General features: G+C 32.3%; 1 protein-coding gene across 2 annotated transcripts in view; it reads right to left on the bottom strand.

Moving 5' to 3' along the window:
- LOC129231811 (multiple epidermal growth factor-like domains protein 6) overlaps nucleotides 1-22,624 on the bottom strand; it is a 248,360-nt gene that overhangs the window by 26,591 nt on the left and 199,145 nt on the right. For both annotated transcript variants that reach the window (XM_054866188.1, XM_054866187.1), the window contains exons 12-20: nucleotides 22,290-22,432; nucleotides 15,629-15,758; nucleotides 14,415-14,617; nucleotides 9,126-9,312; nucleotides 8,193-8,318; nucleotides 6,899-7,027; nucleotides 4,528-4,656; nucleotides 1,806-1,934; nucleotides 567-824 (exon numbers count right to left, since the gene is read on the bottom strand). In XM_054866188.1, coding sequence (XP_054722163.1) covers nucleotides 567-824; nucleotides 1,806-1,934; nucleotides 4,528-4,656; nucleotides 6,899-7,027; nucleotides 8,193-8,318; nucleotides 9,126-9,312; nucleotides 14,415-14,617; nucleotides 15,629-15,758; nucleotides 22,290-22,432 — 1,434 coding nt within the window. The remainder of the gene's footprint in view (nucleotides 1-566; nucleotides 825-1,805; nucleotides 1,935-4,527; nucleotides 4,657-6,898; nucleotides 7,028-8,192; nucleotides 8,319-9,125; nucleotides 9,313-14,414; nucleotides 14,618-15,628; nucleotides 15,759-22,289; nucleotides 22,433-22,624) is intronic.

The following is a 22,624-nucleotide window of genomic DNA, read 5'->3' as shown; positions in this document are numbered from 1 at the left end:
TAACGAACTGCTTAAGAGAACAATTGTTAGTTAATTTTTGTAACATAAAATAAGAGCGTGAATAATCCTGCTGCTAGGAGATTTAGTTAGAAAATGTTTTCATTTTTTGGTTTTCATATTCCTTGTGCTTTCTTTTTAAAGTAGTTTATGATAGTCGATCCTTCTTTAAGTTTTTGCACTTTTATGTAACTCTTCTACTTTTTCACAAGAAAGAGATTTAAGATTTGATTTTAGACTAGAAACGAAATTGGCATTCCTCAGTTCACTACATATTTAATTCATTAGTATTTTTATAATGAATAATAACCGTTTTGTCATGAAAATACGCATTGTTTGCTCAATTCATCAAATAGTTAGTTGTGATTTAGCGAATAAAATATAAACAAATAAAAGTGCTTTATGACGTAGTTTAAATGCTTTGGAAGTAACACTTTTTTATTAAAAAAAAATCACTGATCTTTTTTCTATTCTCTACTTAGTATCAAAGAAACATAGTTTGAAACAGAAGATTTCACCAAATAGATTAGAATATGCGAAATAAATCAGATTTATTAGTTTATTCTTACTCTTAAGACACTTATCTCCGTGTTTTCCTGGCGGACAATGGCATAATCCTGTTTCTGGATGACAAGATATTCCATGGCCGCAATCGCACGTATTTCTACATTCAATCCCATGGAAACCGCGAAGGCAAGGCTTTTCGCAGAATGTACCCCTCCATCCTGGTCCACAGACACAAGCCCCACGAATATGATCACACGTAGCTCCATTTTCACACTGGCATTCTTGTTCGCAGTTTTCGCCATATTTACCTGGAGAGCAAGCTGAAACAAGAGACATAATCTCTCAAGCATATATTTTAAAGTGAACGAAGTATTTTTTAATACTTGCAATGCAAAAGAAATTTTTTTCAAAAGACGAATATTTAAACTATAGTTATGAATAAAACTAAAAGTGAAGTTAAATCTTTAATAGCTGACACATAAAGTTAAAAACATATTAATAAATAAATTATAGGTATTATATAAAGCCACCACTAAATAACTGACTAACCTTTCAATTTAACTGAGAAAACTTTTCAAGAATGTTTTTCAATCCATACTATAAACACTTTTATTGCATAAAATGTACCATCTATACCGTCTGTTATATTTATGGTATCATAAAATATTTATGAAATATTTCAAAAAAAAAAGTCAAAATGTTAAGACTGGAAATATGTGTTAGGTAATAGTTTTACTCGTACTGAGTGACGGTGAAAAATAAACATTAGAATAGTTATATTCTCAATATTTTCTGTTGACGTTAAGGAAGTGCTTTCGCTGAACTTATTAATATCCGGTGCAAGAAATTTTTTTATATATTTTTTTTGTTTTTTTTTTAAAGCTTATTTATATAAATTTTCAAAAAAAATAAAAAATAAATAAATAAATAAAAATAAAAAAAATAAAAAAAAAATAAATAAATAAAAGAGTAATAAAAATAAATAAATAAATAAAATAAATAAGTAAAAGAAGTTCATTGTATTCGCAGCATATAACTTAAAATTCCTCAACAGTATTAAATTTTTTTATACTGAATCGTATCTTCAGAAGTACTAACAAAATTTCCTACTAAGCAAAATATTCGAATATATACAAATTTTCCTGCCAAAATTTCTACATTTATTATGCAATTTAAAATTGCACTTTTTTAAAATTCTTGGTCTTTTTTTCATGAAATAAATTTAGGATTCTTTTCTCAGAAACGAGGTTAAAAAAGAAACACATATCAAGCATTTCAGAGATCAAGATTTTAGCACTTACGCTTTTCGCACTCGATGCCTTTCCACCCTGGTGCACAAATACATTCTCCTGTGAATCTATCGCAGTCACCTCCATTCTGACATTCGCAATGCTTCTGACAATTAGGGCCAAAGCTCCCTGGACTGCAAGCTGTAGGACAAATATTGCAAAAATATCAATGAAACACTAAGTTCTTAAAGGAAAATTGTACAAGAAATTATAAAGTTAAACAAATATTTAATTTTCAGCAACGATTAAAGAGTAAAGTGTCTCAGACTAAAATACATGATTACGTGGTAGCTATAACAACAGTTGTTCTTTATAAAGTATTGAAATTTAAAGAGTATCATACATAGATGACATTTTTTTTCAAATGAGAAAGCGAAGTTAATCTCATAAAAAACGTGACATATTTTCGAATGCAAAACTGCGCCTTTAAAAAAGTAGTTAACGCTCTTCATTGTTTGTTGGCTCATAAATCGTGACGTAAAAAATGCAGCACAAGTTAAAATTTACTTCTAATTCGAATAACATTCCGATATTTACCACCAACAAACACATGTTTCAATTAAATACGTTTTTCTGTTGTAGCTTCAGTTTCAGATTTAAAACATTATTTGCCTGTTTCCTTTCTTTTTTCTTTTGGAACAAAAGCCTTTTGTTGATGCACTATCAAATGATTGTTCAATTTTACATAAGCGCAAAAATATTTATGAACAAAACATTCTTTTCAAAGGTCGCTTGAAAGATAACAATGAATAGGTAAACAGCATAATAAATACTGAATGAATCGGAAAAAAAGTTGCTTTATTTAATAGTTATACATGGCAGGATAATTAAAGTATTTGCTGTTAACTCAACGAATTTAACAAACGCATCGCAGTTTTGATAAAAATGAGTATTGAGTATATAACTTCGATTTAACGATACCCGATTTCCCCAATTTAATGAAACATTTCATTACTCCGGATTTGATTGCATTGAATGTCCATGCTCCTCGGTTTAACGATATCTTTGGTTTAAGAATAACTTTTTCCAATCCCTTGACAGTCGTTAAATCGGGGTTTTCGCAAACAATTTAATCTGAAAATAAATAAATAAATAAATAAATAAATGACTAAATACAAATATATTTTGTTAGCTGTTTTTGCTTTCCTCAGGGAAATTTTTTTAAAAAGATATTATTAACTTAATACAATGTTTTTGCTTGCTAGGCCTAACTGAATAAATAGTTTACTCTAGTAAGCATGAGTGTTATCCAGGAAGTTACCGTAATTTTATTCAAATAACGAAATGTTTGTATGTAACGCTGAAGTATTTTTTTTATTTAATGCTTAAATCTCCTGAGAAATAATAATAAAAGGTAAAAATGTTCGCAAAAAATAATGTCGGCGCTAAGATATATATAAAAAATAATAAAGGAATAAAATAGCATCGAACAAGCTCATACCAAACAAAGGAATAATACAGTTAAAGTTAAACTTGTGCCATTGACTGCAAGAAGATTTTCAGAGCAAGGAAGTAAGTTGAGTTAGAAAAGTGTGTTACATTTTATCTGATTATTAGCGCGTTTGTTTATCTGATTAATGATTTATGAAACTATAAATTATTTCTATGGCTTCAGCCACGTGTGTGACTCGTTCAAGTAAATAAAAATCAAGGTAGCTCAAATTATGCATTGCAATTTTGAGAAAATATCGATTCTATACTATCTTTCTATACTACCTTACATAATTTTGTTATTGTTGTTTGCGAGTTATATACATGACGGAAGCCATATGACCTAAAAATAACCAACAAAAAGAAAAATTATGAAACGAATAATCTCCTCTATTTTTAAACTTTTAGTGCATATTATAGAAATAAACATTCTGAAGCATCACAAGGTATAACTTTGAAGTAGTACAAATGAGTACTAAATGTTTAAAAACATTCACTTGCATAAAAAAATTGAAAAAATGGATGTCATTTTTGTGATGACATTAAGACAAATAATAAGTCTAAAAAAAAGATGAAAAATAGATTGCAAACCTTGCTCAAGCTCATCCGTAATGCATTTTTCTTTTAATTTCACTTTTCACGCAAAAAATAAGACAATGAAGGTTTGTTGAAAAACTTTAAGGGGGGGGGGGGGTCGCAAACAAAGACAACCGAATCATGAAAGTGTTAATTCCGAGTGCTTGTAAAATTTTACTGTTAGTCTCAGTCAAAGAGGAACACTTCAGCATGACGTTTATCCACCTCATTTGAGGCTTATGACCGACTCTTATCAGTAAAGTTGACAATTTCCCAGCTTTCTGGCTCAAATACCCCTCTGTGCGACGGCCAAAGTGCTGGTTAACACGGATGTAAGATCCAATAACCTCACCCTTACCGTTACACAGCAGAAGCAAAGATATATCTGCCCCAACGAGATGACGTTCAGTTTTAGGATCTACATTGACTGTAAAACTTCGTACCATGCAACACATGATACGTATTTTTAGCTGATATAAATTTCCTAAAATTTCCTATTCGCAAAGAATGTCAAAATTTCAATCTTCAGCCACAGAAGAAAAAAAATGAGATGGTTTTTTTTATTGGTAAAAATGAAGAAGAATAGATGCAACAAGAGCTTTGAGAAGTATAAAAACTATTATAAATTTAATCTACAGTTGGTTTATGAAACCAAATATTTCTGCAGTCAATTCTTGTGAAAAATTGAGAATTAGCTACTTTCATATAAATTAATATTTTTGCTTACGCTGATCGCACTGAATGCCAGTCCATCCTGCAGAACAATGACAACGTCCACTGACTCGATCACAGGAAGCTCCATTTTTACAATAGCATTGATTTTGACACTGATGTCCATATTTGTCTGGAGGGCATTCTATATTGAAAACAAGAAGTTATATTTCAATGAAAGAGAAACTGATCCCTAAAAATGAGAGGTGTTTCCTTTAAAACAACCTGTTGATTCTCAACCTTTGGTCCGCAAAAAGCCCAGTGAAAATGATTTTATGTCATTTTTATAGTTGTATTGTTAAAGAAAGCTTTTGGATTTATCTCGTTTCTCTTATTATAATTGTTGTAAAAATATCATTTCTATCGCATGTGGTCTGCTTAGGATTCGGAAAGGTACCACGTGGTCCTCACCAGGGAAGCACACGAATAATGTAATAATGAAAAACTTTCAAACTGGTAATAATCGAAAGAGCATTAAGAAATTTTTCGGCGCAAAAATTGTTTTCCCTCGTACCCTCGTTATCGACATATAAGGTCTTAAAATCAGCCGAAACTAAAAGAAAAGCGCCAAATTTAAAGACTGGAAGCGAAATTAGAGATATCCTATGATTTCACCACCTGCATGCGGTAGGACATCCATTTCTAAAGTGTGAAACATGTCTTCCATTACTCACCAAAACTCGCTAACTTTGGCGACTTTACTTAAAATGTTGACTGACTTTTTGACCTCACATTCCGACAACGGGGACACGGGGGTAGATAACTTATGCGTCCAGAAAAGTGTTTTACTCTGCTCTTTCAATTCTACTTATTTAATTTTTTTCGATTATTAACCTATCATGTGGTTTCCTGGTCAGTGGCGAAAAGGTTGAGAACCAGAGCTCTAAACAATCAAAACGATTTTATTTAGTCTTTTAAAAAGTTTCTCTAGATCTGTTAAGCTGATTAATGCGTTGAGGTATCTCAAGTATAACCTGTCTCTGATAAGTTGAGCTACGACCTTGTCAATGTTTACCTCTTTTTGGGATTATAAGGAAGGGTAACTGGCGTTGAACTGATTTGATTTTGATTACTTTCGTAGTAGTTTTGCTCAAATCGTATCGATTAACACGTTTTGTTTTGCACTAAATTCTACAAAAAAAAAAAAAAAAAAAAAGGTTAGCATTGTCAAGATCATAGCTCAACTTATCAGAGCCACTCTATAACTCCACTTATGTGAATAATAGACTGGGAACTGCTGCAGGAAATAACTGCCAGATTTAAAATGATGACTTCTTTATTCCTTATAGGATAGAATGCTAAATACTTTGAAAAATATTACGTAGTTGAAGTTTCGCTTGAAACTTTAAAAACTGAAACTGACGGATCAAATTTTTGCCAAAATGGTACGTAAATGGTTAAAAGGATGCAAGTTTTTGGAGACGGAGATGTTCTCAATGAGAAATTAATCTCCTATTGGCATATGAGTTTTAGATGAAATAGAAACCCTTGAATATGGAAAACTATCGGTCCTTTCTTCCTCATCAAAAACTGATGAAAAGTATCGTTCATTTTAAAAATAATCCAAACAGACTGTCTCCAGAAAATCATTCTGATCTGCCAAAGTCTGTCGTTGATCGATTTCTTGCTAAAGTTCGCTTTAGATGAGAATTATTTACGAAAAATTCATTCTTGTTATCTTGATTAAAAATTATAAGACAAACATACACATTTGTGTGTTACGTAAGAGTTTTTTAGTTATTCTGTAGCCACACAAAGGTAATTATTTACGATTTATGCTCTTATTTTTCTATTTCTTATTGAAAGATCAAACAAAAGTAAAAATTTTCCCGTAGTTTGCAACTACAGTTGGACCCCGATTTAACGAATTCATCGAGACCGAAACTCTTATATGTTGAATCAGGGTTCTTCGCAATATCGGGTTGCGAACAAAAATTGCAATTTTTTAAAAAATCTTTTAGCCCTAATAAGCAACTGCACAAAAATATCCATAGCAAGAAAGGGTACACTTTTTACTCAACATTCCGCGATTTATTACACACTAGTTAGTTTGAAATTTTGTTGTACTGTGTAATAGATTTTGATTTTTTTGATACTTTACTCGAAATAGTTCTCTTTCTACTTTATGTAGGGAAGAAAATACTTGGAAAAAACAATCCAATATTTCCTAACTCAAACTAACAAAAACATTTTTTTTTCGGCTGTTATAAAATAATTTGTTAATTGGGGGGTTAATATTGGGTAAATAGGGGGTTTTGCCTTCATTTTAGTCGGGGAAAAAGAAAAATGAGCTAAAACGCGAAGTTCGTTAAATAGAGGTTCGTTAAATCGGGGTCCGACTGTAATGTATTTTCAATGAAATGAAAAAAAATATATTTTATACATACTTTTTTCGCATGAATTTCCAATAAAACCAGACGGGCAGGAACATTTTCCATTCTTGGGGTTGCAAGTTCCTTCATTTTCACAAGTGCATGCTTTCAAACAGCTCTTACCGTATTTTCCTTTTGGACAATCTGCGAAACGGAATTTTTAACCAATCATGAATGACATAGTATGAAAATTAGAAAGTGAATCCTTTAAGTGCTAAAGCAATGAGTGAATTTTTAAATACTAAAATGTAGCACACAAGTAAAAGCAAATTAAACAGCGCGCAACGTACAAAAATGTATAAATTTGCAGAAAGAAATGTAGACATGTGTTTTGGTTTTATAAAAAACCACCTTTCAATGCAAAAGATGTGAGTTCGTGAATGCAAAGACATTCAACAAAAGTAAAACCAGAATTTTCGCACCCGTGAGAAAGTTTAACAACATAGTTTGCTTTTCTACTGGGTTTTTGGTGGTTTATTCATTTATTTTTTTGCATCACTAGAATGTTTTCTTCAATATTTTACTATTCAAACTTTATTTTTTCTCCTCATTGCCTTTGTTGGATGACGTTTCATCCATTAGCTTGCATCTTCTGCATTAAAAAGGTTGTAATTTTTTTTTTTTTGAAAATGTATGCATTAATAACAGCATTTACTTTACTTTAACCTTTTAGCACAAAGGTATTCATTTATTTTTTTACAGTCTATATGGTCCGAATATACTCTTATTTCTGTCAATTTTTTAAACTGCCCTTGATGAAAACATATCATTTAATGGATCTAAAATAGAACTACAAATCATGAGCAAAAATTTTAAAGTATGATTCTTATAATCAATTTATAGCCTCACGTGATTTTTACACAAATGAATGATGTCACTGAGGGAAAAAAAAATAATTTGCTCATAGTTTGAAATCAAAATATTGCAATTTGAAGTAGGAGCCTCTTATGAAGTTCAGGGCAACACGATGGTTGCTTTAAGGCTGTGCTACACATACTGAAAAATCAAGAGTACATTTAGCAGGTTTATATTAAATTAGATAAGATTTTTAAAGATGACTTTTCCTTCGCATTAAAGCTCGCTCTTCATATTTATTCAATTTTGTATAGTGACATTTTAATCGATGTAGAAGTTACTGACTCAGAACATTCAAGTCTTGTGTTACAATCCGAAGAACGTGTAGTTGGTCAATTGAGTACCAATTTGATTAAAAATTTCATGTACCGCACAAAAAAAAAAAAAAAAAAAAAAAAAGTCCGCACAAAAGCAGGTTTGAGTGTACTTGTTATATAACTAAAATAAAACTCACTTTCCGTGCACAGGTCACCCATTTTCCCTGCATCGCATAAGCACGTGCCAGTTGCCGGATCACATTCTCGCATTCCACATAAGCAGATTTTCAAGCAATTGGCTCCATAAAATCCTTCTGGACATTCTGAAATAAATTAAATACGATGTGAGCTAAGTCTTAAAACAATGTTTGCCAATACACTCACTATAATCATGAAAACATACGTACTAAGAGAATTTTTAATTTGTTTACTAGAAATTAATTTGAATTTCTAAGAATGAAATCGCATTTTTTGAAAGTTAAAAATAACAACTGAAAACAAAATACGTAAAACTAACGTGCATGTAGAAATCATGACAACGAATGTTCACTTACCCCATGCGTGGCCAAATAAATTTCTCATAAGTAATATAATTTTTACTTGCTTAAGTGCTTAAGGCAAGCGAAAGGAAACTATGCATCCGGCAAGGAAAGTGACATAACTACTCAAAACTTGAAAAAACCGCACTAACTATTGATTTAAAATCTATATATATATTCAATACTCTTTCTTGCCACAAAACTCGCGCTAAGTTACTTTACAGAACTGGTGCGTGGTGGTGTAAAAACCTAGTAATAAATAGTGATACATCATTAAAATTGCATCATTTATAAGAAAATTTTACGAACTTTAAGCACGGATTATTAATTTATGCAGAAAAAACTAACCATTAAGCATCACATTATGAATTGTTTGCGCGTATAGTAAGTAACATTTTCCACTAAATCGCTTAAAACTACTATTGCGTAAAACCTTGGTTTTCTCCATTGCTCTTTTTTTGAGTTGGGTCACCTTCCTTGCCCGGGTGCGATATAATGGGAACTGTTTTCTGAAATAACGATTGAGGACTGAAATATTTACAGTAATAAAAATACTGAAATATTTACAGTCATATAAATATAAAAACTTACCTTGATCGCAGTTGGTGCCATTTAATCCTGGTGGACATTCCTTCATACATTCTCCATTACCCGGGTTACAAATGGTGCCTGAGGAGCAGTCGCAAGGTTTGTGGCAAGTTTCACCCCATCTGTTTGGTGGACAAGCTGTCTCACATTTAGCGCCGGTGAAACCCACTTTGCACTCACATTTCCCTGTCTGAAGGATATACCGATTTATATTTGTATATCATATAAGTAAAATGCTATTTTAATTATGAACTTTCATTAACAAATATTAAGAAAAGAAAAAACCCGCAATAAGTATAAATGTAAATTTTAACTTGATATTCGTACTATGATATTGCTTAGCTTTACATTAAATGAGCATTTAAATGTTAGAAGTTTAAAAATGAATGTACACTGTTGCGAAGGAACAGAGAAACATGAATATATGTATTTATATTACTGTCCGTTTTCGAAAGTGAAGACTATCACTCAGGAGAGATTCCATTTTAAAAAGGGGCGATAGGTTGAGGATGGGCATTTTCCGCTCGCACTTGCTATCTCAATCTTTTTTGACACTACTTTGGAAGAACTGCTGAACGTGTAATTTTGCACCTTTTACTTCCGGGTTTCCCTTCCTGTTTTGTTAAAATCAGAGCAAACCTGACGCATGCGCAAATTGACGCTAGGTCTCAGCTAAGGAAAACAGACAGTATATATGCATCTATACGTTTCTGAAAATTTTAATGATTATTTAAAAATGAAAATAGATGTTATTAGTCGGTTTAAATTAAATGTAGTATAATAGTTTTTATCATTTTGATAATCTTATTGTTAAGTGCGTCATGGTGCTATTTTTATGGTGTTATGATTTGAAGAACATTAGAAAAAAAACAAAATGAGTCTATTTTGAAAAACAAAAAAAATTATAAATTAAAATGAAAAAAATAATAAATAAAATTAAAAAAAAATCAATAAAATAAAAATTAAATGAAATCCAGGTTTGCCTATTTAAAATTTTAAACTATCACAAGTATTGTTTGTAACATATTAAATACATCATAAAATTACTTTTAAGTACACAGCATCAAGAAAAGCTAACTGAACTTATTCAAGAGATCAGCTCTTGATTTGAGTACAACAAGTCCACCACCATTGCAACATCATTAGCGAAGAAGTTTTAATGAAGATAGATGATTGCTACCACATTATTCTCCGTGGTTTTGATCGATGAAGGGAATTCAAAAAGGGGAAATAGTTCCGAATTATTAGAATATATTTACAAACATATATTTATAAATTACAAATCATCCATCTTTTGAATTACCAAAATTGCCTAATACATAAAGTTGTAGGAAATGTCTAAAATATTGAGCCAGACAGCGTTAATGAGCTACCATTAGGAATAGCCTATCTGCATTTTATTTTATCTGGGGAAGTATACATTCTGGAACATTACTTTAACAATAATGTTAAGGAAGGACAGAAAATGTAAGTATTCTTCCGCAGATTAACATAATAATTATAGAGCAGTAATATTTCCTAAAATGAGATTTGAGCAAACAACAGCATGAAATCTAATATTCTTAGATGATAGCACTGCATTTAACTTTTTTCCCATTCAATTTTTACTTTTTTTGTACTTTAAGTTTCAAATACCATATAAACAACCTTCAAACACATAAATTGACTTCATGGACCACAAAAGAAATCATTCGTGTCGAACTGATGTTCTAGGGGACTAGTAGTTTAGGACACACATGTATGAACAGGAGGTCCCAAGGTCCCTAGAAATTGTTAGTTCCAAACTGACAAAAAATTGAAAATTAATTTCGTTAAATAAACTAGTAGCTAATAATGCGATAAATTCTGCTTCCAAATGGCCCAAATCAAAGTTTATGATAGTTGAAACTAGTTTTTCGATCAAGCTGATTTGAAGTCATTTTTAGAACACAGATAAAACAGCTAACGATTTCATGAATATAAATCCAGTTTGATTCTTCTGTCTATTGGAATCGTATTGAAGCTAGATCTTTCAGCTTTCTAGAAATGAAACTGAAACTTCCCCTCTCCACGAGATTAGATTTTTAAAGGCAAAGAGTAAAGATTTAATTACTCGTATATGAGTGTAAAAACTGAAGATGTTAAAATTTGCTTCGCTTTAGCATCCTTTTTGCTATGTCTACAATCACGCTTTTTCCCAATCGTCTTCAACATGACGAAAAGATGATAAGATGATGAAAACATGCAGACAGTGGGCTGCATTATGAAAATTTAGGTAATTCAAGTCGTAAAAAGGCGTGCGACACATGCTTTTCATTCGTCTCCCTTTCGGCATGTTGAATATGATAAAAAAAAAAAAAAAAAAAAAAAGAAAAAAGAGTAGTGGACATAGATATTCAGACCAAAAGCATATGCGTAGCAGAAATCTAATTTTGTAAACATGGGTTTATTAAATGGGGAATATTGGAATATTTCAAACTTTTCCAAAAACATATGAAAGACTGACCCGTAACCATCGCACACATTGTCCTTAATATGTGAAGCAGTAGTCATTATACTGTCTCAATCACCCTCGACCTCGCACGAGTCTAAAGATAATAAAGGCTTTATGCGCTTGAAATCTTTTTTACAACATTTCTGTGGGATATGCTATAATACTTCATAAAGTAAGGCTCGTTTTACATTTTAAATCGTAAAATAAATTTATTTTTAAAAATCCTTTCTTATACGTTGCGTTTCCTGCATGTATTTTATTTTTTTTATGTCGTAGATGCTCAACGAAAAAAATGCATAAATTAAGTACTTCCCTTTGAAAAGCAATAAAGAGTAACACAAATTAAAATACATCTAATTACTATTAAAACAATAAAGTTAAAATAAAGAACTTTCATGATATTTAAAATGGTGGCATAGATTAAAGCTTCTATTATAACATTATTTGACTTTCGGGTTATGTTATTATTTGAGTTTGAATATTTTCAATTATTACATTTAGTTTTAAGAACCATAAATTCTTTAAAAAGTAACTTTGCTAAGATTTTATCTTAATTTTGTTTCAAGATGTACTTACCATGAACTTTTCTTTATAACCAGGTTTTCGTCGGTTTTCAAATTAATTTTCGTGAATATCATTGATCTAAAACTTACCTTTGAAATAAGATTTATCTTTCACCAGTGAACATTCCTAAAATATATTATTTTCAAATGCTGCTATCAGAGATACGTTCATATTTGAAACAGTTTGTTTTTAATCTATTAACTGAATTTATTTCAAAATTCATTAAAACACTAGAGTTGACTTTTACGACTTTTGCTACAGCGCGAAAGACAAGAAAATAACAACAAAATTAGCGCAAATAATTTACCACAGCTGATAACAAGTAGTTTACATTAGGTAAGAAGAAAAAGAAAATAACAACTTAAAATTTCATGAACTCAACAATCGAGTCCAAAGCAATCCAATTGATCTGTTAATTAAAACAAATAATTTTTTTTAAAGCTATTGGTTTGGATTTTGTTTTCTTTTGAAATGTTTCGAATACATTAGTTCCCATCAAAAATACAGTATATTTTACAATATGCAAAGTTACAGTTGGTTTTGGATGACAAACCGGGTAACAACCGAGTATTGAACTACAGCGTATGAATGTATTTCGCCTAACTCAAGAACGGTATGCCTAGAAGGTTGAAATTTTTTAATGTCGGGTCTTTATGAGGTTTAGTTGTGCATCTCCCCTTTTGTTTGTATACCGATATCCCAAAAGCGGCATGGACAATCTTTTTCGGAAAATCGAAGTTAATGTCAATTCAGACTTGTCATCCTAGAAGCACCCACACCTACTAATTTCCTTGGTTTATAGGGTTTAAATGCTACTCAAACTGTGGAAAGTGGGTCGATCACTTAAATTTCGGCACAGTAGGGAGGCAAAGCCTTTAGTACTCTGTTTGAAAGGAAAGTTCTAGCGATCAACCTCAAGACTTTTGGACTCTCCGAGTTTACTAAGGCGTATTCCGCGAGCACTCGGAAGGTATTTGGCGTCGTCAGGCTATGAACCCGCAACCCTGTGACTAAGAGTCCTCTGTTTTCCTGTTTAACTAGATTACTCACTGCTCAGTCAACGTAGACACAAGTAATGTCACAAATCGTTAACTCATAGGGCTGCGAAATTGGAGTGAAAATGACCAACATCGACTCCTGAAGGTTTAGAACCGTCGACCCCGACTCTTTTACCACGAAATCAGCTCAACTATAACTCCACTATTCTGATATTTCTCCGCAGCCCTCCAGTATAGTTAAGCACTAACGACTCCGTCCTTGACTCTTGAAATTTTAAAGCTTTCCACTCCTGACTCCGACTCCGTTACCCCAAAACCAGTCCAAGTCTGGACTCCAACTCTGTTACCCAAAAATCAGTTCGAACCTGACTCCACGACTACGATTCCGCAGCCCTTGTGACTACTTGGCGATATAGTATATCTCATCTCCAACTTTCTTGTTGCCATACTTCTATGGAGAAATATCGACATAATGGCGAAAATTTGAGAGGAAAAAAAAAATGAGATCCCCAATCTAGTGTCAGTTTGGTGATATTAGTAGCATTTAAACAAAATTTTCGTAGAATCAATGCTAAAATAGTAGGGTGCTAGTTATTATAATTTTTGGAAATTATTGTGACAGTTATTGGCGACATCAAAGTTTTTAGGGTGTAAGAATATATTATTATATTCACCTCAAACCCACATATTAGTGACGATACTTATACTACGAACTAACGTAGAAAAAAAAAATACCACAGTAAAAAAGATTCAACAAAGAAATAGTGAGCAAGGCAAGAATTCCTTGCCAATAACGTACTGCGATGGTAACCAACATTTCACAAACGTAGCAGTATCTCTCCTCTCGTTAGACAATAGATGTAGTATTAACAAGACACAAATCGAGAAACTGGTTCCATAGGCAACTGAGCTCATCAAGCAAACGGGCTAGCGTCCGAAAATTGCATTTGCAAGGCCTAGCGCATGGGCGCGATTAACTTTTGCCGTAGATTGATAGGATGCAAACAACGTTGCATCCGTGTACGCTACGCTTTTACCCGTTTACTTCAAGTTTCGCGCGTTCAAAGGCAGCCAGTGGCGGTCACTAACGAGTTGTGCATTGAATTATACTATATCTGTGCATTAGATCTTTCTCGAAGTCATGGGTTCTTTTTATCAGGGCCAGAGTATATTTTGTTCCTACCTTATTTTATTATTGAATAAATAAATAAATGAATAAGTGTTTGAAATTTATAAAAACTTGATGCCATCACTTACTTTTACATTGCACTTTTGAGTATGTTCTTTGAAACACTTGCATTGACTGCGACAATTCGGTCCATATGTGTGGTCGGGGCAAGGTAAATTGCATTTTGGTCCAAAGAAACCAGGTTCACATTCACAATAGCCGAAAATTCGGTTGCAGCGCCCACTTGCACAGCGTTGTGGACATTGCTTTTCGCATTTCTCGCCATATGTACCTAGAAAATCAAAACATAAAGCACAAGCTGTCAAAATGGAAACATTTTGCGTTTCATTTTAAAATGTATAGAGAGAAAATAAGGAAAAGGATGCATCCATCAACAGTGAAATAATTTTTTTTAAATGATTTTTTTTTCTAAAATGAATAAAAAAATAAATAAAATGAAAACAAAGCTTAAATAAAGAAAAAACAATTCCTGCTTGTAAAAAATTTTAGCACAATAATGTAAAAGTGAAAAAAACCAGAGAAAATTTATCTTTCTGAGATAAGCTTTTGCCGAATGATAATAATTTTGCCAAATCGTAAGATAAAATTTGTCGAATAAGGAAATTTTTGGAGGGTCAAAGTGACCTCCCGCCTGTGCGCCCCTGAATACAGCTTCTAATATCTTTACTAATAATAAAGCTGGAAATCTGGGTCTCTGAATGTCTGTTACGCGCATAGCGTCTAGACCGTTCGACCGATTATCATGAAATTTGGCACAGAATTAGTTCGCAGCATAGGGATGAGTGTCTCGAAGCGATTTTTGGAAAATTCGATTTTTTTCTTTTTCTATTCCAATTTTAAGAACATTTTGCCGAGCAAATTATCGTAACGTGGACGAGTGAATTGCCACATTATCATAATGTGGAACCGTAACATTGGCGAGAAAATGAACATAGCAAATTGGCGAGAAATTCATCATCCATTATTTGTAAATATACAGGCGAAACAAATGACCTTTTGATTTTCTACTACGGGCAAAGTCGTTCGGGTACCGCTAGTAATTAAATACAGAACACAAAATTTTAAGGTTGCCTTATTATGTTTGAAATACATTCTGAGGAAGTTGTTCTTAGAGGTACGTTCAAATTTTCACTGCTTACTTTTTAAATACTATTTTACGTGTTGGATACTAATAGTAAATATTAACTACAAATTGCATCAAAATTTACGATACGTCTCAGATTGAGCAATTTTTTTTCATAAAATCTTCAACTGACATTGCTAGAGTAAGAGTACTGTTTACCTGGAGGGCAACCTTCTTCACATTGTTTTCCTTGTACCCCTCCCGGACATACACATTCACCAGTTACGGGATCACAAACACCTCCATTCAAGCATTTGCATTTACGACTGCAACCGTCACCATATGTTCCCTAAAAAGAAAATTATTCAAAATAGGTAAGCTTTTTTCGAAACATCTATTTATTGAAGAACAAAGTTATATTTACGCTAGTCCATGTGAATTCAGATTAAAAAAAGTTTTTAACTTAAAACTTTTTTAGTCTTACAGTGCTCGAGGAAAAACACGCAATTTCATAGTATGCGTTTAATAACATTGGATAGTTTTTCCCCCTTAAGAGTCTATTAGTTTTATTTTGTTAATTTTTGTGCTGCATGTATGAAAGAAAATGCATAACCCTGTTAAGTAAACTTTTTAAAAACTGAAATTGATATTTTATACTAATAAAACAAAAGGGCATAAGAAATTCAACAAACGCATTAAAAACAAGCTATTGTAAAATTTTGTTTCAGGAAGTATGTTTTAAAAGTTATTGACTATAACTTCAGATGCTGAGTTTTCTTTTACAAGACACTGAAAGTATATGTGTACGTTTAAATAATCATTTAACATTAGTAAAAGTAGGTAGTTGTTTCATTCACTGTTGTCTCGGTGAAGCACTGTTGTGGCAACGGTGGGACATATCGGGACAACTTTCATTTAGTTCTGCTTCTTGTTTTAAACATCTCAAACTTTTTTGTAGACTGATAATTAATTGTTATAGAATGCTAACTTATAAGGTTTCTAAAAAATACCATTTTAATTAAAAAATATAAGTAGGTACGTTGAGTTAAAAGTGTTTCTTATAGCACATTTTAGAATAAGAGTATTTATTCTATAAAAAATACCGTAACATAATAGAAAATCGAATCACACAGAACTTCAAAGCAAGAACTCCAACATTTTTCTTCATTAATTTATTGCTGGATATCAACCATCTGAAGCAAAAATATTGTGAATAAAACGGTCTTTCGATTTCAGTTCGCCATGAGGTGGACGGATAATTTCAATTTCAATCTTCCCAGAAAAGTAAAATTAACGTCATTTAGTGCTGCCATCTGTATTTGTGTAATAGCAACACAAGGAAAAAATTCCTATAAAACAGGGGAAAATACGAAAATATTTCTCCTTAGAGAGCAAAATGTATGACAGCACTGGATTTTTATTCTGTCACGTACTGATGACTGCTTTATCCAGGAAGAAACACCGCTAATGTTTCAAAAAGTTTGTTTCACTAATTACAGGCTTGCTTTAAAAAACGGCGAGTTGCGAGTTCTCTCAAGAATTTTTATTCATCAGCAGCCAATTGGGCTCTCTCGCTCAAAATTTGATACATTTAATCTTCAGCATTAGTGTAGTTTTATTGATAGGTCATCCTATCCGGGGCCTGAATGTATTTATTTATTTATTTTATTATTATTTTTTTTTTTTGGGGGGGGGGGGGAGGTTGATTTTGATTTTACCGAATGAAACTTTATATTTTAGAGAGTAATAAAATACGAGCATACGCACTTTCATCTAATGAGAAAATTAAAGAATGAATAAAAATATTATTAAATAAAAACAAAAAACCCGACTGCGTAAAAACCAGAAAAACTAAAAAGAAAAATGTATAAGCCCAGTAGTTTAGAATGTTATTAAGTAGTACTGAATAACCACACCGTTGAAATAGTTTTATAACCGTATACAGATAAGACAAATCATAAATTCAAAAGCAGAATAGAAGGATCAACAGTCAAGGCCCATTCCTTTCTGATTCAAAGAACGCCGTAAAATTTGAATGGGCCCCGACTGTTGATCCTTCTATTCTGCTTCTGAATTTATGATGTCTTACTGTGTATGGTTATAAAACTATTTCAATGAAGTAGTTATTCAGTAGTACTTAATAACATTCTAAACTGCTGGGCTAATACATTTTTCTTTTTAGTTTTTCTGGTTTTTACGCAGTCGGTTTTTTTTTTATTTAATAATATTTTATTTTACACTTTTTAGTTAATTTTCATTGACTTAGTTATTATGATTATAAAGCAGAACATTTCGCAACCTTGTCATTTCATTGGGAGAGCTTGTTTGTATCATGAGGTTTATTAAGTAACTTGCGGTGGTCTAAATTACTGATAATTAGTCCCTCTTAGGGACCTAACTCGGCTTAAAGCTACATGTGCTTGATCTTCGGCAAAAATGCCCGAACTTAAATCAACCGTAGCACAGCTATATAAACGGCCTGTATAACTCATGATGACGCGAAATCAGAAACGTCGTCAGTCAAATCTTTCTCGCAAAACTAAAAAAGCCTCTCAAGAAAGTACACGTAGCGAAACTCAATCCCTTGAATCAAGGCAAAAACAAATACAACATGTTAGAGATGAAAATCGAATTAGTAGACTCTTTCTTTTGGTGCTTATTGCACGGTTTTATTTTGATGAGAACTACAATCACAGTGTCTTGCCTTCATTACGCATAATATATTTTTTATTACAGTACAGAATACATATCAAGAACACATGAAAGAATTTATATCAGAAAGAGGGGAAGTACATCCGGAGCGAGGGTGTCTTGACCCACCGCCTCAAGTGAAAGAAGTAATCGCTTAGACCACTCGGCCAATGCGACCCCAATTAGTAGACTTAGTACACAAAAAAATTAGGCAGCGAAAACTACCTGCATTTGTCACACGCAGGTAGCGTGCGACACAGTGTGCAACACCCAACGTGCGCCGATCCCGAACAGACAAAATGGCAACCGGTTTTTGAAATGGTACTTTTGATTACTGTCTTGTGTTTAGTGATACTCCCAAGGTTAAGACAAATCGATTGACGTAAGAATTGCCAAAATTGGCCAAGGCGTTTAGCCTGTAGAACGCCACATAGAAACGGACATACATACATAGACTGATAAACATAACCCTCCTTTGCGTCGTGCACGCGCAGTCGGGTAAAAAACAAAAATAACATTGCAATACTGTCTTCAAAGTTTCCCAATCGTCGGCTAAACTTTGCCGAATAAGGAAAAATTTGGGGAGATCACAATTAGTTTCCATCGGGTCTCCCCTGATGCTGCCCTTTCTTCCTTGTTTTGAAACCTTCATAAAATTTTTGTTTCAATGGTAGACAAATCAGTTCAAGAAGAATAAGATAAAAGTACAGCTTTTTATCTAGTAAAATATGTTTTCTGGCTACAGAAATTGGGCTCGGGAGCAACATAATGTAAATACTAAAAAATGCTGGAAATTCAACTTGCGTATCAACACATCGTCAAAATGTAAACGATTAGGTATACAAGTATACTTGAGAAATATGTATGTTCAGACTTTCACAGCAACATGTATTACAGTCGGATCCCGACTTACGCGAGGGATGCGTTCCAAGACTCCTCGCGTAAGTCGAAATTTCCCGTTGTGGAAAAGTGTTGTCTATATCATTTCTTAATTAACATACCCAATCATTTCAGCTATTTAAAAACACCTTTTAAACTGTTTTAGACAATTTTTAGCTATATATTACCGTTTCTCACATAAAGAAATTAATTTTTTCCGTATTTTTTAAAAAAAGGTGCATTATTCAACATAAAATACTGTTACGATGCACAAAATCAATGATGAATGGGAAAGAGAGACATAAAAATAACACAGTACGGTACGTACAGTATGTAGTAATAATAAAGCACTGCACTGTAAGTGTACTATACAGCAGATACAACAAGTTACATTTATAACTTAAAAATTGAAAATGATGATTTATGCTGAGCTATCTTATCGTCTTTCTAATATATTTTTGAATATAGTAGCTTCGCATTTACTTTTGTAACATTTATATCTATGGTAACACCCCTCTTTCAGGGTCTCTATTATCCACAATACAAGAGCAGATTCCAGTTTCATACTGTTTGCATTTTGCTTTAACACTAATCTGCGACTTTTCATTGTACTTATGAAAGATTCACTCTATACGTAACTGTCGCGCTACCTTCGATCCACTTTCTAGTTAAGTCTCTTTTTGTCCTGTCTTTTCATAGATAAGCTCATTTCTTTTGCATTGAAAAAGGCGTTCCTTGTAATGCCGAAACACGTGTCTGCAGTAATCTGAAATTTGTGCTTTTTGACGTTGTTATTTCTTACTCAACTTTCTAGTTGTTCAAGTGCATCAAAAATCTTTACCTTTTCTTAAATTGTCGCAAATTTTCACTTTTTGTTTCTATCTTCAAACTTTAGATGAAACAGCGTGCGTAGGTACGCTGTACGCTGAATATTTCATCACCTTTCATATTAAAAACAAAGAGGGCGATATATACACACTAACAAAGCTATGTTTATAGTGCGGTGTGTGGGAACTTGCGCAGTCAGTGATGCTAAAAAGGATGAAAGTACATTCACGAAGTCAATAAAAAGCATCACGCTTCCTTTCCAAATATTTACGTGTTGAGAGCGAGAAATTCGCTTTAGCTCTGAAATTTGTTGCTCCTTTAAAAACTCGCGTTATAGCTATTTCGCGTAGGTCAAATCGCGTTTTAGCGGGAGTCGACTGTATATATATTAAGGTGGCGCGAAAAAAAAAAAGAACACTTTCGAGTCACTATAGCGCGGAAAAATTGTGATTGAGAAAAATTAAACAAAAGGAATAATAATATCCAAAACCAGATAATATCTTTCAATTTCGCAATGAGCTAGAATTTTAGAAAAAACAGAATTTCACCGTTTCTTAGTCCTTTTTTTACTTTTGCTTCGATGTTTTTCTAATGCTACACTACAAAAAAAATTGCAACGAATACTATTATGTAACAAAAGCAATTGTATTTTCCGCTTATATATATGTACCTCAGAGCCAGAAGGACGTAAGTCACATTATGATAATTTTACAGGTGAGATGAAAAAGTGTTTGCTGGCGCAAAGGATAGGACGCGCGCTCCTTAAACTCCGGTAAAAAATTGAAAACGATTTTTCATTTTTAAGAATTGCATTCACACGTGGCTCGATACAGAATAGACTTCTACATACAATGCACTTTTACGTCTGTCTGGTTCCGAGGTACAGGTATTACCTTATGTTTCCAAAAATTCAAAAAACTTGACGAAAAATGCAAATTTTTCTTTTTCCCCCCAAGTTTAAAATAAATTTTTGTCGGAAGGATCCGTAGTGACGTCAATATGACTCTAATTCTGGAGAAGAACTTGTTCGAGAAAAAAATGATGATTCACAACTTTTTTGAGTTACATTATAACTATAAAACCCGTCATGCATTAAAAAAAAAGAAAAAAAAAAAGCTGTTACTTTTAAAATTCGCTTCGCGAAAACTATCAGAAAAAGATCCTTGTTTGAGAAAGAATGAAAGTGTTATTATGTGATTGTAAGATACCCTCTTAATATTAGCCTCTAATCAAAAACCCCTAAATAATAATTATTCTTTTTTTTACAGTAGTGTCTTTTGCTGCGCTTTTAGCGATTAGTACTAAAAAGAGAAAAAACACATATAAGCAAAGACTTCTGGGGAAAAAAAATCACTCACACACACACAAAGAAAAAAAAAAGAAAAGAAATTTGAAATTTTTCATTGTTTAAAAACTTTTAAGCGTATTGCGCGATTTGAAGACAACCGATTTCAACAATTTTTGCGAATTTAGTATTCATCAATCAAAACTTCTCTGCTCTTTTGCGACTGAAAGATAAAAATTTTCTTTTCTTTGCACGCCCCTATTATACCCTGGCTAGAATTGAGTAATCCATTCTGTTTCGAATCAGGGTGCGATCAAGCCATGGTTCCTAGGCCATAGAGTTCATGAAGGCCCTCCCCTTCCTTCTACACATCAACCCATCATTACAAAATGGCAATATGATATCTTAGCAATTTTTTTTTAGTATGGATTAGACCAGCTCTTTCCAAACTTCTACATGGGGGCCTCTTTCATAGACCAATATTCAGTGCGGACCGCTGCCATTAGAGTGTATATATACTTGTAGCTAGTAGTTAATTAAACTTAATTAATTTCACCATTTCTACCAATTAGCGGGAAACATGAATATTCAAAAATGGGTAGGTAGCCTACAATGCTCACCTTCATTTACAAATTTTGAAATCGTTTTCGAAAAACTCTTATTGTCTTTCAATGCATTTCAATTATTTTATGTAGTGTCTTTGCCTAGTACGTAACTTGCAATGTGTTGGAGTAAAGTTTATCAATTTTAAAATTTAATTTTTAGCTGTTTGTATTAAAGAATTACTTATTTTATTATTATTTTTAGATTTGGTGCATTTAACCCTTCTTTTGTTCTTTGAGTCTTCTAACCATGATGACTTCAGTATTACTCTAAGTTTTCAGAATGTTCATTCTTTTTAACGAAATTCTTACTTTCGTTACTTAATATGCTGTCACTTTAAGCTATTGTTCTGCTTAATTTTCTTTGTAACTTTTTTTTAAATTATTGAATTGTCTCTTATTTCAGATTTTTACATTCATATTTTGCATATATATATATATATATATATATATATATATATATATATATATATATATATATATATATATATATATATATATATATATATATATATATATATATATATATATATATATATATATATATATATATAAAAGATTGATTATATCCTTTTAATTGATTGCAAAAACTTACTTGAGAACATGTTTCATTGCAAAGCAAACCACTGAATCCAGGTTGGCAAGTGCAGCTCAGAGCTCTGATATCACATTTTCCACCATTTTGACAATCGCCACAGTTGAACATGCATGCTGGACCAAAAGTGCCGCGATCGCATGCTGATAAAAAAGATATTCAAAACATATTAATGAATTGGGAATCCGTAGCTCAAAATCATTTTGAATGATAAATGAAAATGGAGCAATATACCGTCATTTCGAAATTTTTCAGGGGGTTGCAAAGGGTAATAATACGATAAAATTTGCATACTCAACGCAAGTTTTATGGTAAAAGAGTAAAACAACAAAAAC

The sequence above is a fragment of the Uloborus diversus genome, chromosome 10 (assembly GCF_026930045.1).
Source record: "Uloborus diversus isolate 005 chromosome 10, Udiv.v.3.1, whole genome shotgun sequence".
NCBI classification, from domain to species: Eukaryota; Metazoa; Arthropoda; class Arachnida; order Araneae; family Uloboridae; genus Uloborus; species Uloborus diversus.
The sequence above is the reverse complement of the archived record's forward strand: the minus strand, read 5'-3'. Positions and strand labels throughout refer to the sequence as shown.